Source organism: Muscardinus avellanarius (genome assembly GCF_963383645.1).
Source record: "Muscardinus avellanarius genome assembly, chromosome: 12".
NCBI lineage: Eukaryota > Metazoa > Chordata > Mammalia > Rodentia > Gliridae > Muscardinus > Muscardinus avellanarius.
The window spans coordinates 81,715,588-81,732,000 of NC_137798.1; the positions used below are offsets into that span (position 1 = coordinate 81,715,588).

The following is a 16,413-nucleotide window of genomic DNA, read 5'->3' on the forward strand; positions in this document are numbered from 1 at the left end:
GGCGCCCACCTTCGCATGAGCACCAGGTGGAGAGTGCCTTCCTCATGAGTCAACGCGTAAGACTGTCCCTTGGACAGATCAGCCTGCAGCTATCTGAGGCGCTGGTTTCTGTCCTGAGACGGGCAGGCACTGCTTGTCGATGATGGGCCAATGTGCCGTGAAGCTGTTAACTCTCCAAAGAGCTCCACTTTCATAGGCAGGAAGGAAGAAAGGAGGCAGGTTTCAGGGTAGCTAATACAAGTTAATTCTTCCATCGAATTTGCTGTCGAAAGAACAAACAATGAAGGTGTGTGATCAGTTTCACTTATCCCTACAGAGAGGTACAGACTGGAATGCAATAATCAAAGCTCACTGGCAGAATGTGTAAGAAAACAGATGACAAGGACTGAATAGAGGAGGGGTTGAGTTTTTTTAATATGTAAGGGAGTTCATTTACTCAGAAATGTATTAAGCATTTTCTCTGCATTTACAGAACCCCTGACTGAAGGCATTTATTCTGCTTCTTTCCTTCTGAAGACCAAGATTTGGTAGCTTTATCTGACCCTATCATAAGTGCCAAAATACCTAATAGGAAACTAAGCTTCATGTTAACAAAAAGTTTAGTAATTTCATACTGTGAGTGACAATACAGCTGTACTACCCAAAAGCTAAACTCTATTCTACCCAAAAGGGAGGTCATATCCTTTTCCAGGAGACTATATAGTCTGCCAAGACAATTCTAAAGTGAAAACATGTCTTTGTAGTTCCAATTGTTATTTCCTGCTATCTGCTAGGTTTAACAACCATCAGAGAATCATAGCTAAGTCTCTACCTGAGAGTGCCAGATTAGCTTAATCTCATCTCATATCTCAGGCCTAATTTTCTTTCTTTCTTTCTTTCTTTTTTTTTTTTTTTGGTGTTACTAGGGATGGAACCCAGGGGCATTCTACCTCTGAGCAACACCCCCAGCCCTATTTTTATTCTTTATTTTGAAACAGGGTCTCACTGAGTTGCAAAGGGCCTCACTAAGTAGCTGAGGCTGTCCACAAACCGTGATTCTCCTGTCTCGAACCTCGATCCTCCTGTCTCAGCCTCCCAAATGCTGGAATTACAAGCATGCACAACCACTCCTGGCTCTTAATTTCTTTTTCTTTTCTTTTATTTGCATAACTGTGGAATGAACCCAGGAGCATTCTACCTCTGAGCTACACTCCCAGCCCCATTTTTTATTCTTTATTTTGAAACAGGGTCCCACTAAGTTACTGAGGGCCTCACTAAGTAGCTGAGGCTGGCTGCAAACCCACAATCCTCCTGTCCCAGCCTCTCATATACTGGGATTACGAGTGAGTGTGCTCTACCATGCCCAGCTCAGGCCTAATTTCTATCATTCAAAGCAGGAGTTCTGATATTTTGGCCCACAGGTGAGCCTTCCTTCCATGAAGCTCAGCCAACTGCAATCCTGCCCAGGTCTTGGGAATACAGCTGCTGCTACTCTGTGAACTGTTCGTCTCCTGGCTGAGTCACCTGGGAGCACTGGGGTATATGTGTAGGGGAAGTGTAGCTGCTCACCGAGCTGCTGAGAATGGCATCAATCTTCTCCTCCTCTGCAGATCCTTTATCAACCTTGCTCCTGTATGCTAACAACTGCTGACGATCCTTCAGGTCTCGACAGGTCTGTACACCAAAGCAAATAATAAAAAAAAAACCCAGTCAGCCTTCTTTCTCTATAAAGGGCTATTTCAGAGGACTGGGAAAATAATGAGAGTGCTGGCCTCCAAACTAACTCTCATCAGACTATTTTGTCCATTCACTCAAAAATAATGGAAGCATCTCAGGTTCTAGACAAAGAACACTGCAAACATCCACTCTCTACTGAGGATCTAACTCAGAGTTCTCATTTTTGGGGACTCACATCAATGACGACATCATGGCATTTAAACTTCGTGGCTAAGTTCAACTTTGTGTCCACATCTTCCACCAGATTGACGTACTCCTGTAATATCTGTGGGAAGAGGTCCTTCTGATTAATAATTCCCAGACCCATAAAACACAGAGCTCTCCAAGTAGAAAACAAAATGTCCTAAAGTAGGCAAAAGAGTTCAGTATCCAATACCAACGATTCCTGTCATCAACCACAGGACTAGTGCTGCAGTGGGAAACCAGGTGACACTAGGCAGTTCTTCCCTGATGCTTCAGAAAAGAAGGGAAGAGAGCATCCCCTTATCCTGGATCCAGATGCACATGGAAGTGAGGCGGCGCTCTAGAGGGGGCCACTGCCAGGCCCACTGCTCCAGAAGACCTTCCTCAGCAAGTTCTCCTTTTGAATCATTCGAATAGTTCATCAGGCTGGGCATGGTGCACACACTTGTAATCCCAGTACTTGGGAGGATGAGACAGGAGGATCACAGCTTGAGTACAGCTTCAGCAAGTACTGAGACTCTCATCAACCTAGTGACCTAGTGAGAGCCTGTTTTAAAATAAAAATAGGCTGGAGGGTATAGCTCGGAGGTAGCATGCCCCTGAGTTCAATCCCTACAAACTAAAAAAAAAAAAATAATAATAATAATAGTATATCAATTCTCCACATAGCTAAACACAGTAGATGTGCTCCTCAGAGATTAAAGTCTGGGGTTACTTCTAAGGGAAAGAGAATACTACATGGTCATTTTTTCCTCTTTAGCCCTGAGGATTGAACTTGGGGGCATTCTACCTCTGAGCTATACCTCCAACCCTATATTATTTTTTCAATTTTGAAACAGATTTTCACTAAGTGTCTGAGGCTTGCCTTGAACCTGCAATCCTTCTGTCTCAGCCTTCCAAGTGCTGGGATCACAGGTGTGAGCCACTACACCCAGGCACCTGGGTCTCCCTGGCTTTTTCTATCTCAAGGCCCAGTACAGTCACTTCCCCCCACTAAGGGAAAACCAGAACAGGCCAAGTTCCATCACTGGATAAGAGACTAAAAGTTAAGATTTTCTAGAGTCCCCATACCCAACTCTCTTTAGGAGTTATACCTGGACAGGGGCACTGTTCTTGTGCAAAATTTCCACAACTCTATGGAAGCCAATGGGTGCTCTCTTCTTGGTATAACCCAGCCAGTTCTGAAAAAGGAAGATGGGGTGGCAGTAAGTAGGCCAGACAGTCAACATACTCTGAGCTAGTCTCTGTGTTTTACAGTCAAACCAGAATAATGTGGTGAAAAGGTAGATAGAAAAGGGTGAGAGAGCTGGGTGTGGTGGTGCACGCTTGTAATTCCAGCATCCAGGAGGCTGAGACAGGAGGATCACAGTTCGAGGACAGCCTCAGCTACTTAGTGAGGTCCTTTGCAACTCAGTGAGACCCTGTTTCAAAATAAAGAATACAAAAATCAGGGCTGGGGTATAGCTCAGAGATCAAATACCCCTGGGTTCTGCCCCCAGTATCACCAAAATAAAAAGAAAAAAAGAAAAAAGAAAAGGGTGCAGGATAGAGAAATGGTAAGGAATACATTTTTCTGAAAAGTCAAGGGATTTAAGAGGGTAAAGGAGAATCAGAGGTATGGAATAAGTTTTTATGTCTATAAATACTACTGCAGGAAAAAATCTATAAAATACTACCAAATGAAGCAAATAATCAAAATATTTATAGTATAAATCTATCAGTATAGAGAAATCCTAACTTTTATATCTTCATATGTATATATAAATGTCTATTTGTAGATTCAGGAGGAAAGCTACTGATTGAACTTTTAATAATACTTGCTTTGATGAAGGAATTAAGCTAAGTGCTTAAAAAGAGAAACTATTTTATTTTTTAAAATTTTTATTATTTTTTATTCTTTAAATTTTATTTATTTATTTATTTATTTATTTATTTATTTATTTTCATTGTACTGGGGATGGAACCCTTCTTGGGCTACACTTCCAGACCTATTTTATATTTTTTTATTTGGAAACAGGGTCTCTTAAGCCAGCGAGGCTGGCTTCGAACCAGCGAGATCCTCCTGTCTCCGCCTCCCAAGCATGGGGATTACAAGCGTGTGCCACCACGCCTGGCCCTACTTTATTTATTTATTTTATGGTACTGAGGGGTGGAACCCAGGGTCTTTCTACCTGCAGGCTACACCCCAGCCCTATTTTATAATTTATTTAGAAACAGGGTCTAAGTTGCTGAGAGCCTCACTAAGTAGCTGAGGCTGGCTTCGAACCTATGCAATCCTCCTGTCTCAGTCTCCCAAGTGCTGGGATTACCAAGGGTGCACCACCACACCCAGTGAGAAACTACTTTAAAATCTTTTATTTTGTGAAGAGAATTAAACCTAGGGCTTTAAGCATGCTAGGCATTCATTCTACCACTGAACTACACTCCAGACCTCACTCCTTATATACTTTCATGAAGTGTTTGATGTTGACATAGGCATATTTTACTTGGGTAGTTAATGTAATCAATTAATTAACAAGGAGGAAACCAGAAAATTCCCAAACCTATAATGACAAAATTGGTATTTAAAATGCAAACAAAGCCGGGCGTGGTGGCGCACGCTTGTAATCCCCGCGCTTGGGAGGCAGAGACAGGAGGATCGCGCAGGTTCGAAGCCAGCCGCATGCGCTGGCTTAGGAGACCCTGTTTCCAAATTTAAAAAATGTAAAAATAGGTCTGGGAGTGTAGCCCGGAGGTAGAAGGGCTTCTAGGAACCCCAGTACCACCAAAATAAATAAATAAATAAATAAAATAAAATAAAAAATAAATAAAATAAAATGCAAACAAAGCCAGGCGTGGTGGCGCACGCTTGTAATCCCCACACTTGGGAGGCAGAGACAGGAGGATCGTGCTGGTTCGAAGCCAGCCTCGCTGGCTTAAGAGACCCTGTTAACAAATAAAAATATAAAATAGGTCTGGGAGTGCAGTCCAGAAGTAGAAGGGTTTCCAGGAACCCCAGTACCACCTAAAATAAATAAATAAATAAATAAATAAATAAATAAATAAATAAATAAATAAATAAATAAATAAATAAATAAAATGTAAACAAACTTGAGCCAGGCATGGTGCTTGTAATAAAAGTACTTTGGAAGCTGAGACAGAAGGATCACGGGTCCAAGGACAGCCTCAGCCCATGTAGTCAGATTCTCACCAACCTAGTAAGATGCTGTTTCAAAATAAATTTAAAAAACAGGGCTTGGGGTATACCTCGGACGTAGACTGCCCCTGGGTTCAATCTCTAGTACCACAATAAATAAATAAAACAAAATGTAGCCAGGTGTGGTGACACACGTTTGTAATCTCAGTACTTGGGAGGCTGAGATAGAAGGATTACAGATTTTTGGCCAGCCTCATCTTAAAATTTAGATGACCCTGTTTCAGAATAAAGAATGAAAAATAGGACGGTGTAGCTCAGAAGTAGAATGCCTCTGGGTTCAATCCCCAGTACTGCAAAACAAACATAATAATAATAATAATAATAACAAAATAAAATGTAAACATATTTATATAAAATCACAAAAAGACCCCAAATATCCAAAGAAATCCTGAGAAAGAAAAAAAAGTTGAAAGCATTACATCATGAAGACTTTAAATGATATTATAAAACTTTGGTAATCAAAATAGTATCTTTCTGGCATAAAAACAAAGAGACTAGTGGTCAGAAGATAGAGCCCAGAAATATATGGCCAACTAATTTCCAACAAGGGTACTAAGAGGATACAGTGAAGCCGGGCATGGTGGCGCACGCTTGTAATCTCCGCGCGTGGGAGGCAGAGACAGAAGGATCGCGTAGGTTCGAAGCCAGCCACGCGCGCTGGCTTAGGAGACCCTGTTTCCAAATTTAAAAAATGTAAAAATAGGTCCAAAGGTAGAAGGGCTTCCAGGAACCCCAGTACCACCAAAAAAAGAAAGAAAGAAAAAGAGGATACAATGAGAATAATAGATAATCCTTTCAAAACATGATGCTGGGAAAACTGGATTTCCACAGGCATAAGAATGAAACTGGACTGTTATTTTAACTATGAATAAAAATCAACTTAACATGGATAAAAGAAGCTGAGTGTAGTGGTACATGCTTGTAATCCCAGTACTTGGGAGGCTAGGACAGGAGGATCTCAGGTTCGCAGCCAGCCTAAGCTACTTAGTGAGACCCTATTTCAAAATAAAAGAATAAAATAAGGCTGGGGGTGTATCTTGGAGGTGCACTACCCCTGGGTTCTACCCCAAGTAGCACACACACAAAAAGTCAAATACATAGAAACAGAAATCAGGATAGAGAGAATAGAGAAATGTAGGCTAAATGGTACCAAGTTGCAATTATGTGGGATGAATAAATCTAAAGATCTAACGTATGGCATGAGGATTAGAGTTAACAATATTGTACTGTATACTGGAAATTTGCTAAGACTGATTTTAAGGGCTGTTTCCACACACAAAAGAAATGGGTGATTCTGTACTATGGAAGTGAATTGGATGTCTCTACTAATCGCTTTGTTGTAGATATCAAAACATCATGTGCAGCTGGGCGTGGTGGCACACACCTATAATCCCAGAGGAGCACAGGTTCCCGCCAGCCTCAGCTACTCGGTGATGTCCTCAGCAACCTAGTGAGACCCTGTTTCAAAATAAAGAATAAAAACAGGGCTCAATCTCCAGTACCCCCCCACATGTGCTATACCTTAAAAAGTCTAATCTAAAAAACATAAACTAGTAGAGACATTATAAGCAAATGCATTGAAAGGTTTTTTTTTTATGTGTGTGTGTGTGGTACTGGGGATTGAAACCAGAGGTCATTCTACCTCTAAGCTACCCGCCCAGACCCATTTTTATTCTTTATATTGAAACAGGGTCTCACTGAGTTGCAGAGGGCCTCATTAAGTAGCTGCGGCTGTCTGCAAACCTGCTATCCTCCTGTCTCAGCCTCCCAAGTACTGGGATTACAAGGCTGCATCACCACACCCAGCTCCAATGAAAGGATTTTGATTGGCTCCTAATACATAATACATAGATAAACAAACAAGCAAACAAAAACAGCTAAAAGAACTACTTCAAATAGACTGTATTTATTTATTTATTTATTTATTTATTTATTTATTATTATTTTTTTTTTTGGTGGTGCTGGGGGTGGAACCCAGAGGCTTTCTACCTCCGGGCTATACTCCCAGACCCATTTTATATTTTATTTGGAAACAGGGTCTCACTAAGTTGCCGAGAGCCTCACTAAGTAGCTGAGGTTGGCTTTGAACCTGCGCGATCCTCCTGTCTCAGCCTCCCAAGCGCGGGGATTACAAGTGTGCACCACCATGCCCGGCTTCAAATAGACTGTATTTATATGATTTATTTTATTTGTGATTTAAACATGGGGTATATGTACATGGCCAATATATCTGATACTATTATTAAATTAATGTTAAATTTCTGGAAAGCAATAATATGCTTATGGAGGATATAAATGCTTAAGTATTTAAGGGAGAGGCATCATGCAATTAACTTTTAAATGGTTCAGAAAAAAATGCATGTGTATAAAAAAGGAAGAGCTAATATGTCAAGAATGTTATTATGTTAGTGAAGTGGTAAGGAATTAGTAAAGACTATTAGTGATCGTCTACTGTTCTTTTTTTTTCTCCAGTTTTTAAAAATTTTTTTACTGGTGCATTGTAGTCATTCATCTACTATTCTTTCAAGTTTTTAGTTTTGAATTTGAGAAAATAAAAGGTTAGGGGGAATATAATAATCAGTAACAAGAACTTACAATTGAATGATGACCCTATTTCTCCTAAGGCCTTGGCAGCACAAAAAAGTTCCAAGACACCCACCTTTGTGGTGAAGAGGGCATCAACATCATGCCAGGCCCGAAGTTTGGCACGAGCAGCCAGGGCCGTCAGCACATACTGTTTGTCTGGAATCTAGAAACCAGAAACCAGGAAAAATTAAGAGGAAGTAGAAATGCAATGATGAAAATACAGAATTTTAGGAAAGACATGTATAAATATTCACTGGTATTAATTTTGCCCTTTAACATAAATATATTTCTCAGACTGTCAAAACCCCTTCACTCCTAAGCCTCGGCATTGCCTTACACCTTTCAGTTCAAGTCTTCTCTTTTTTTTTTGTTAATATTTATTTATATATATTTTTTTGCGGTACTGGGAATGGAACCCAGGGGCATTCTACCTCCGAGCTACACCCCCTGTGCTATTTTTTAGTCTTCATTCTGAAACAGAGTCTCACTGAGTTGCAGAGGCCTCACTAAGTAGCTGAGGCTGTCCGCGAACTGCGATCCTCCTGTCTCAGCCTCCCAAATGTTGGGGTTACAATCATACGCTACCACGCCCAGCTAAAATCTTCTCTTGATTCCTACAAACTCATTCCCTCTTATCTCTATGTGTGTGTGTTTGTGTGTGTTACTGAGGATTGAACCCAGGGGCATTCTACCTCTGAGCTACACCCAAGCCCTGTTTTATTTTTACTTTGAAACAAGGTCTCACTAGGTTGCTAAGAGTCTCACTACTTGCTAAGGCTGTCCTCAAAAATATGTGCTCTTGATATCTCTGCCTCCCAAGTACTGGGATTACACGTGTGCTCCACCACACCCTTTCCTTCTTATTTTAACCTTAAGTAGCAAAGAACTTACTGTACAGTGTTACCAAGCAACATTCACTGCATGTACTTACACTGATACTACTTTTATACAACATAACCAATGTCTTTACCTTAAATGTCTTCTTCAGGTTGATGGGACTGCTGAATGTTCCCTAGGATGACAACAGATGACAACAGAGAGAGAACGTTAGTGAGATCACCCAATCTCCCATTTTCTTTTCTACTACACAGACTTTCTACATCTCATTCTGTAATCATTTAATTCCAGGAGTTAATTTATAAGAAAAGTGCCATAATGGGATATTACCACAAACTAGCTTATCAGGAATTGGATTAATAAGGAGGTGCTTTATTAAACTTTCTACTAATTCAAAAAAAGGAAATAGCTCCACTTCTAATCACTAAATCCAATTTTTTTTTTTCAGGTGGGTACTGGGCATTGAACCCAGGAATGGTTTACCTCTGAGCCACATCCTCATTCCAATGTTTGTTTTTAAACAGGGTCTCATCAAGTTGCTGAGACTGGCCTTGAACCTGCAATCCTCCTGTCTCAGCCTCCCAAGTAATGGGATTATAAGCATGCACCACCATACCTGGAAAAAAACTTTTAATTTTTTGGTACTGAGATTGAACCCAAGGGCATTCTATTTCTTTTTTTTCTTTTTTTTTTTTTTTGGTGGTACTGGGGTTCCTGGAAGCCCTTCTACCTCCGGGCTACACTCCCAGACCTATTTTTACATTTTTATTTGGAAACAGGGTCTCCTAAGCCAGCGCACGGGGCTGGCTTCGAACCTGCGCCATCCTCCTGTCTCTGCCTCCCAAGTGCGGGGATTACAAGCGTGTGCCACCACGCCCAGCTCAGGGCATTCTATTTCTGAACCACACCCCCAGCCCTTTTTATTTTTAATTTTGAAACAGGGACTTTCCAAGTTGCTAAGGCTGGCCTCGAATCTGTGTTCCTTCTGTCTCAGCCTCCCAAGTACTGGCTTAAAATTAAAAAAATAAAAATAAAAAAGGTTTGACAGCTACCTAGTGTGCATCTTCTCTTCTCTACACTGTGCCCATCTGCTGGAAATAATGGACCTTTGAACAAGCCTGCTACAGAAGCCAGCACCAGACAGAATGTGCTATGCTGTATGCCAGCCCATCTGAAGCCGTGTGAACCCTTAAAAACCTTTTTTTCACCAGGTGTGGTGGCACACGCTTGTAAGCCCCGTGTTTGGGAGGTGGAGACAGGAGGATCGCGCAGGTTCGAAGCCAGCTGCGCTGGCTTAAGAGACCCTATTTCTAAATAAAAATATAAAAATGGGTCTGGGAGTGTAGCCCAGAGGTAGAAGGGCTTCCAGGAACCCCAGTACCACAAAAAAAAAAAAACCCAAAACAAAATAAAACCTTTATTTTCCTCTTGGCTCACCCTTGCAGAGGGCCAGGAAAACTTGCAGGTGGATTTCTGAGAACTATATGCTCTCATTTTAAACAAACATATCAAAATACTGCGCTTGAACTGTGTTGTTCTTGTGCAAGGGAGTTTGTAGGGTCCTTCTCTGACGTTCTGCCTGTACCTCAGCCTCCGTGTAGTGGTAGAAGCAGGAGTAGAAAAGCGTCGTCACCAGCGGCATATTGAGGATGGAGGCCTTGCGGGGATGCTTCCGGAAGATCTCAGTCTGTCCTGCTGATTCCAAATGTCGATCATTTGCCTGTGATGGAGTGAGGCAAGTGAAAAAAAGAACGATGACCATGCAGTGGAGCCAGGAAAAACATCTTTAATTCTTTAGTAGTTGTGTTTCCCACCCTAAGAATGAAGCAAAAAAGGGGGAAAAAATGCCTGGGATAGCCCAAGGGTCAAGGGCGTTAACATCCATAACATAACCATGGGTCTGAGTTGAGTGAAGAGACTGCAGACGTGGTGCTGCCACGGGAGAGTCGAGATGAAGAGGAAACATTTCCATGCCAAGCGCAGGTGAGAAGAAAAAGATGCCCAAGAACAGTTGAGGAAGGGGTGGCGATGCAGAGGGGAGGAATGAGGGGCTGTGACAGAGTGACGAGTATATGCAGAGCATGAGCCTCCCTGGGTGACTGCGCACGTCTGCCTCTCCCACTCTGTACCCCGTTGAGATGTATGACTACAATGCACCAACAAAAAATAAAAATAAAAGAAAGTCTCGTAGGTGCTGAAGAGCACTGGGCCTGGGCGCTGAAGCAGAAAACACAGAGATGAGGAATCTAACCTCAATAATGATCTGACGTTCCAGGAGCGTGTAATGGTCTTGTATGTGTGCAGAATCCTCTGCTGAAAATGGCAAACTGGTAGAGGGTCAGACGGTTAGTACCTCTTTCTCTACACTAAAAGGAAACAAACCCAACTAAACGAAATCATCACCGTGGCACAAGAGGCTCGTGGGGCTTCGCAAAGCTGATTTCAATTCACCTTTCTAGCATCCCTTAAAGGCAGAGAGAAAGCAGGAAACAGAACAGACCTTTGGCTTACATTTTTCTCTTTAATATTTTGCCAACTCAAGAGGATCCTTATGTCTAAAAAATACATGTTGTCACAAGGGATTCTGCTATGGGATCCAAGAACCCCTCAGTTTGGAAGTTGGTGTTGGTCAATGAGGCACAAAGCATTAAGTGAGCCTAGAACTGCCCACTGTGCACCTCCAGAGGAGCCCCACGCTCATGCCACTGCTTAACTCCACTGAAGGGGCACTCAAATTGGTTATGACATTTTCTTTTCTTTTCTTTTTCTTTTTTTTTTTTTTTGTAGGTCTGGAGATGGAATCCAGGGGCATTCACCTCCAAGCTACACCCCCTGCCCTATTTTTTTTTTTTTTATTCTGAAACAGTCTCACTAAATAGTGGAGGGCCTCACTAAGTAGCTGAGGCTGTCCGCGAACCTTGATCCTCCTGTCTCAGCCTCCCAAATGCTGGGATTACAAGCGGGCGCTACCACACCCGGTTTGTTATGACATTTTCTATGGCAGAGTAATAAAAGTTTAGCATGACAGTGGTTTGCAGATTGGGAAAGACCTACAAATGTCAAGAGTTCTACCTTAAAATTATGTGGGTTTTTATTTGTTTTTTGCAGTACTAGGGATGGAACCCAGGAGCATTCTACCCCTGAGCCATGCCCCCATCCCTATTTTTTATTCTTTATTTTGAAACAGGGTCTTGCTAAGTTGCAAAGGGCCTCATTAAGTAGCTGAGGCTGTCAGCGAACCGAGATCCTCCTGTCTCAGCCTCCCAAATGCTGAGATTACAAGCGTGCGCTACCACGCCTGCCTCAAAACTATGTTTTTATACCTGAAGAAGTTGAGGGTCCAGGCATGGTGGAACATGCCTATATTACCAGTACTTGGGAGGCTGAGACAGGAGGATCCCAAGTTTGAGGACAGCCTCATAGCCTTAGCAACTTAGTAAGACTGTTTCAAAACAAAAAATAAAAAGGGCTGAGGGTATAGCTCAGAGGTAAAATGACCCTGGGTTCAATCCCCAGTACCAAACAAACAAAAAGTAGTTCAGGGTTGAGGGATGGTATTCAACCTGAAAATTATATGACATATCAATGGGTAAGGCGAGGAATAAAAGGCAGATTTTAAACTCAGTCCATAGCTCTTTTAGAAAGTACTGCCTTTTCCCCTACTGTACTCACACCAAGAAGAATTCTGAAATCCAATTACACTATCCCAGATAAATGTGAGCCAGAGTAAGTTTTTATGAGGTAGAGGGAGACAGCAAAGGTTCCAGTTGCCAGGTGTGGTGGTGCACACTTGTAATCCCAGCATTTGGGAGGCTGAAACAGGAGGATCACGGTTCATGGACAGCCTCAGCTACTTAGTGAGGCCCTTTAGAACTCAGTACGACCAGTTTCAAAACAAAGAATAAAAAATAAGGCTGGGAGTATAGTTCGGAGGTAGAATGCCCCTGGGTTCCATCCCTAGTACTGCCAAAAAAAAAAAAAAAAAAAAAGGTTCCAGTTACCTCACTACTCTTACTTGTCTCTGCTTTTCCAGAGGCTATAAGATACAACTCAGTATTTGGGAACATTAAAATTCAGGATTCCACTGATACTAGAAAATTTCTAAGTGTGAAATCTGGAAATCAGGTCTGCTGAGGAACAACTGAAACAACTGTGAATACTAAAGACAGGGAAGTGAGGGCCACTGCCTGTGCACATATTTTTTTTTTTGGGGGGGGGCACAGGGGACTGAACCAAGGGGTGCTACCACTGAGCTACACTCCTAGCCCTTTTTATCTTGAGACAGGGCCTTACTAAGTGGCCAGGCTGGCCTAGAACCTGAACCTCTTGCCTCAGAGGCAAGAGGTGGGTACCACTGTGCCCAGCTCTGTACCTTGAAAGCTACAGTGAAATTTCAGCTGGTCAGAAGGAAGCACTTTCCAATGATGAGGGCTGAATGATCATTAAACAATAAAATGAACTATTTCCCAAAGCAGAGCACCCAATCACAGAGACAATATTTGAGTGAAAGCCTATACTAGACCAGGAATTCTTGGATTTGGGGGTTTTGAGAACCAGTAACACACACACACAAAAAAAAATGCATCGAGTCCATAAAAAACTGTGACCTTTTTATTACATAAGGTCATTTACTACCAAAAAAGAAGGGAGAAGTAGAAGCAAAATCCCAGAATAAAGACAGTCTATCAGATTAAATAAATTTAGCTTTAGGAAAAAAAAAAAAACTCTTTACATTGTCTTCATTTTTCTCACGTTACCACAAATCCATGAAAACTCTGCTGGACACTAGGATTTGGGAGCCACTGAATGGAATGACCTGCAGTGACGTCCATAGATTCTTTATTAAGCCTTCCCTTCCTTTCTGCGTATTCCACCCTCTTTAATTCTCTTCATTCCTTTGGGTAAAGGTATTTACACTTAAAACTACTTCTTTCCCATACTTACCCAATGCAGGTCTTAAGAAAATCTTTTCGTTTCTCAGGGTCTTGAATATTTAAATGTTCCCGATAATGAGATAGCTACAAAGAAACAGAGAAAAGCTTTGAGCCTTGATGTCTCCTTAAAAAACAGAAAAGTTCTGAGCCTGTCTCCTCAGAAGAGAAAGACAGCTGGGAAAGTGGACTTTCTATGCTTAAAAGAAATTATCAGCAGGGCGTGGTGGTGCAGGCCTGTAATCCCAGTACTTGGGAGGCTGAGACAGGTTTGCAGCTAGCCTCAGCAACTCATGGGGTCCTCAGCAACTTAGGGAAACCATGTTTCAAAAATAAAAAGAGCTGAGGGTGTCGCTGAGTGGTAGAAGGCCCCTGGGGTTCAATCCCCAGTACAAAAAAAATGTTTTCATTCTTAAAGATCCTCCTGGGTATAGATGGATGGTTATGTGTAAATTAAGCAATGGTGTGGAAGGCCGGGCGTGTTGGCGCACGCTTGTAATCCCCGCGCTTGGGAGGCAGAGACAGGAGGATCGCGCAGGTTCGAAGCCAGCCGTGCGCGCTGGCTTAGGAGACCCTGTTTCCAAATAAAAATGTAAAAATAGGTCTGGGAGTGTAGCCCGGAGGTAGAAGGGCTTCCAGGAACCCCAGTACCACCACAAAAAAAAAAAAAAAAAAAAAAGAAACGGTGTGGAATAAAACAATAGTTAAAAAAATCACTGGTAGGGTGTTTTTTTGTGTGGTACTGTGGGTGGAATTCAGGGGCTTTTCTACCTCTGGACTATACTCCCAGATAAATACATAAATAAATAAATAAATTAATTAATTAATTAAATAGATGAAGCTGGCCTTGAGACTGCAGGTCTATCTCAGCTTTGCAAGCACTGGAATTACAGACATGTACCACCATGCCCAGCTAAACAGAACATGCTATTCTAATGCACTGCTCATAGCTATTTATATTCACGTACCAAAGATTACATATGACTCTGAAGGAAAATCTCCTTACTGCTTTCTGTTTTGCAATTCTCACAGCCCCTGATGTAGGGTTGGGAATTAACCCACCGGTGGAGGACCTAGTGAGCGAGGCAGATAAAAACACGACCCTGGTGTATAAATGGGTACTTGTCATTACCAGAGTTACGTGACTCGATAGGTCGTGATGACTATCAAAGCCATGATCTTATATACAATTATTAAAAGCTTGCCAAGAATTGAAAAATAAACAGATCAACATGAAAATAAAAGATAAGCAGAAAAATAAACACACTAATATAAATACTGATATAATAAAATGGATTTAGGAAGGACAGTGTATCATCTTAGAGCCAAGAGAAGTATATAAAAGTATAAATGACAGCCGGGCGTGGTGGGCACGCTTGTAATCCCCGCGCTTGGGAGGTGGAGACAGGAGGATCGAACAGGTTCAAAGCCAGCCATGCTGGCTTAAGAGACCCTGTTTCCAAATAAAATATAAAATAGGTCTGGGAGTGTAGCCCGGAGGTAGAATGGTTTCCAGGAACCCCGGTACCATAAAAAAAAAAAAAAAGTGTAAGTGACATCCAGGCGTGGTGCAGCACAGCTTGTAATCTCAATACTTGGGAGGCTGAGACAGGAGGATCTCAGGTTCAAGGCCAGCCTCAGCAACTTGTGAAGATCTCTGCAACTTAGACAAACCCTGTTTTAAAATAAAGAATAGCCGGGCGTGGTGGTGCACGCTTGTAATCCTAGCGCTTAGGAGCTTGAGACAGGAGAATCACACAGGTTTGAAGCCAGCCTCAGCTACTTAGTGAGGCTCTTGGCAACTTTGTGAGACCCTGTTTCAAAAAAAAAAAAAAAAAAGGTCTGGGAGTATAGCCCGGAGGTAGAAAGCCTCTGGGTCCCACACCCAGTACCACCAAAGCCAGCCACACTGGCTTAAGAGACCCTGTTTCCAAATAAAAATATAAAATAGGTCTGGGAGTGCTGGGAGTGTAGCCCAGAGGTAGAACGGTTTCCAGGAACCCCAGTACCACACACACACACAAAAAAAAAAAATAATAAATAAATAAATAAATAAATAAGAGGCTGGAAAACTAATTTTATGTACAATAGTATGCATAATAAAAATTTTTTGGTGGTGCTGGTACTGGGTATTGAACCCAAAGACATTCTACCTCTGTGGTACCATCAGCCCTATTTTATTTATTTTTATTTTTTGTGGTACTGGGGACAAAACCCAAGGGCTTTGTACCTCCAGGCTATACTCCCAGACCTATTTCATATTTTATTTGGAAACAGGGTCTCACTAAGTTAAGATAAAGGATTTTTAAATTTTTCACATGTTTGAATTTTAAGAATAAGTTATTTTTAAAAAATATTACTGAGGCCGGGTGTGGTGGAGCATGCTTGTAATCCCAGCATTTGGGAGACTGAGACAGGAAGATCGCAGTTCATGGACAGCCTCAGCTACTCAGTGAGGCCCTTTGCAACTCAGTGAGACCCTGTTTCAAAATAAAGAATAAGAAAATAGGGCTGGGGGTGTAGCTCGGAGACAGAATGTCCCTGGGTTCCCTACCTAGTAATGGCAAAAAATAAATTAATTAATTAAAAAGTTACTGAAAAACATTTTCCTGAATTATACTCTGCTCTGCAAAAGAAAGTTAACAATATTATTAAATATGCCAGCTGAAGCTGGGAGTGGTGGCGTACACCTGTGATTCCAGTTCTTGGGAAGCTGAGATAGGAAGACTGCAATTTCAAGGTTGGCCACAGCAATTTAGCTGAGTTTTAAAAGAAAGGGCTGGTGGTACCCCAAAACTAAGTGCCAGCTGAATGTATAATATAGTGGTAAAGGACAGTGACAGTGCTGAGATTTCTATTCCTGCAAAATAATGGCAAATTAAAACCTGGCTCACTAAAATTTTACTAATACAATTAAGTTTTAGATAAAATTTCAGATTTGTTTTTGTATTCCAAGTTATGGCG

At 41.7% G+C, this 16,413-nt stretch overlaps 1 protein-coding gene across 11 annotated transcripts in view; it reads right to left on the reverse strand.

Moving 5' to 3' along the window:
• Positions 1-241: 241 nt before the first annotated feature.
• Positions 242-16,413, reverse strand: part of VIPAS39 (VPS33B interacting protein, apical-basolateral polarity regulator, spe-39 homolog) — a gene marked incomplete at both ends in the record, with an annotated part of 36,046 nt that continues 19,874 nt past the window's right edge. For 6 of the 11 annotated variants that reach the window (XM_080707541.1, XM_080707540.1, XM_080707535.1 and 3 more), the window contains 9 exons: positions 242-262; positions 1,549-1,653; positions 1,892-1,981; positions 2,994-3,080; positions 7,755-7,844; positions 8,652-8,693; positions 10,104-10,238; positions 10,770-10,845; positions 13,463-13,536. In XM_080707541.1, the coding sequence (XP_080563667.1) occupies positions 242-262; positions 1,549-1,653; positions 1,892-1,981; positions 2,994-3,080; positions 7,755-7,844; positions 8,652-8,693; positions 10,104-10,238; positions 10,770-10,845; positions 13,463-13,536 (720 nt within the window). The remainder of the gene's footprint in view (positions 263-1,548; positions 1,654-1,891; positions 1,982-2,993; positions 3,081-7,754; positions 7,845-8,651; positions 8,694-10,103; positions 10,239-10,769; positions 10,846-13,462; positions 13,537-16,413) is intronic. The other 5 variants (XM_080707539.1, XM_080707536.1, XM_080707538.1 and 2 more) reach the window with 5 other exon arrangements.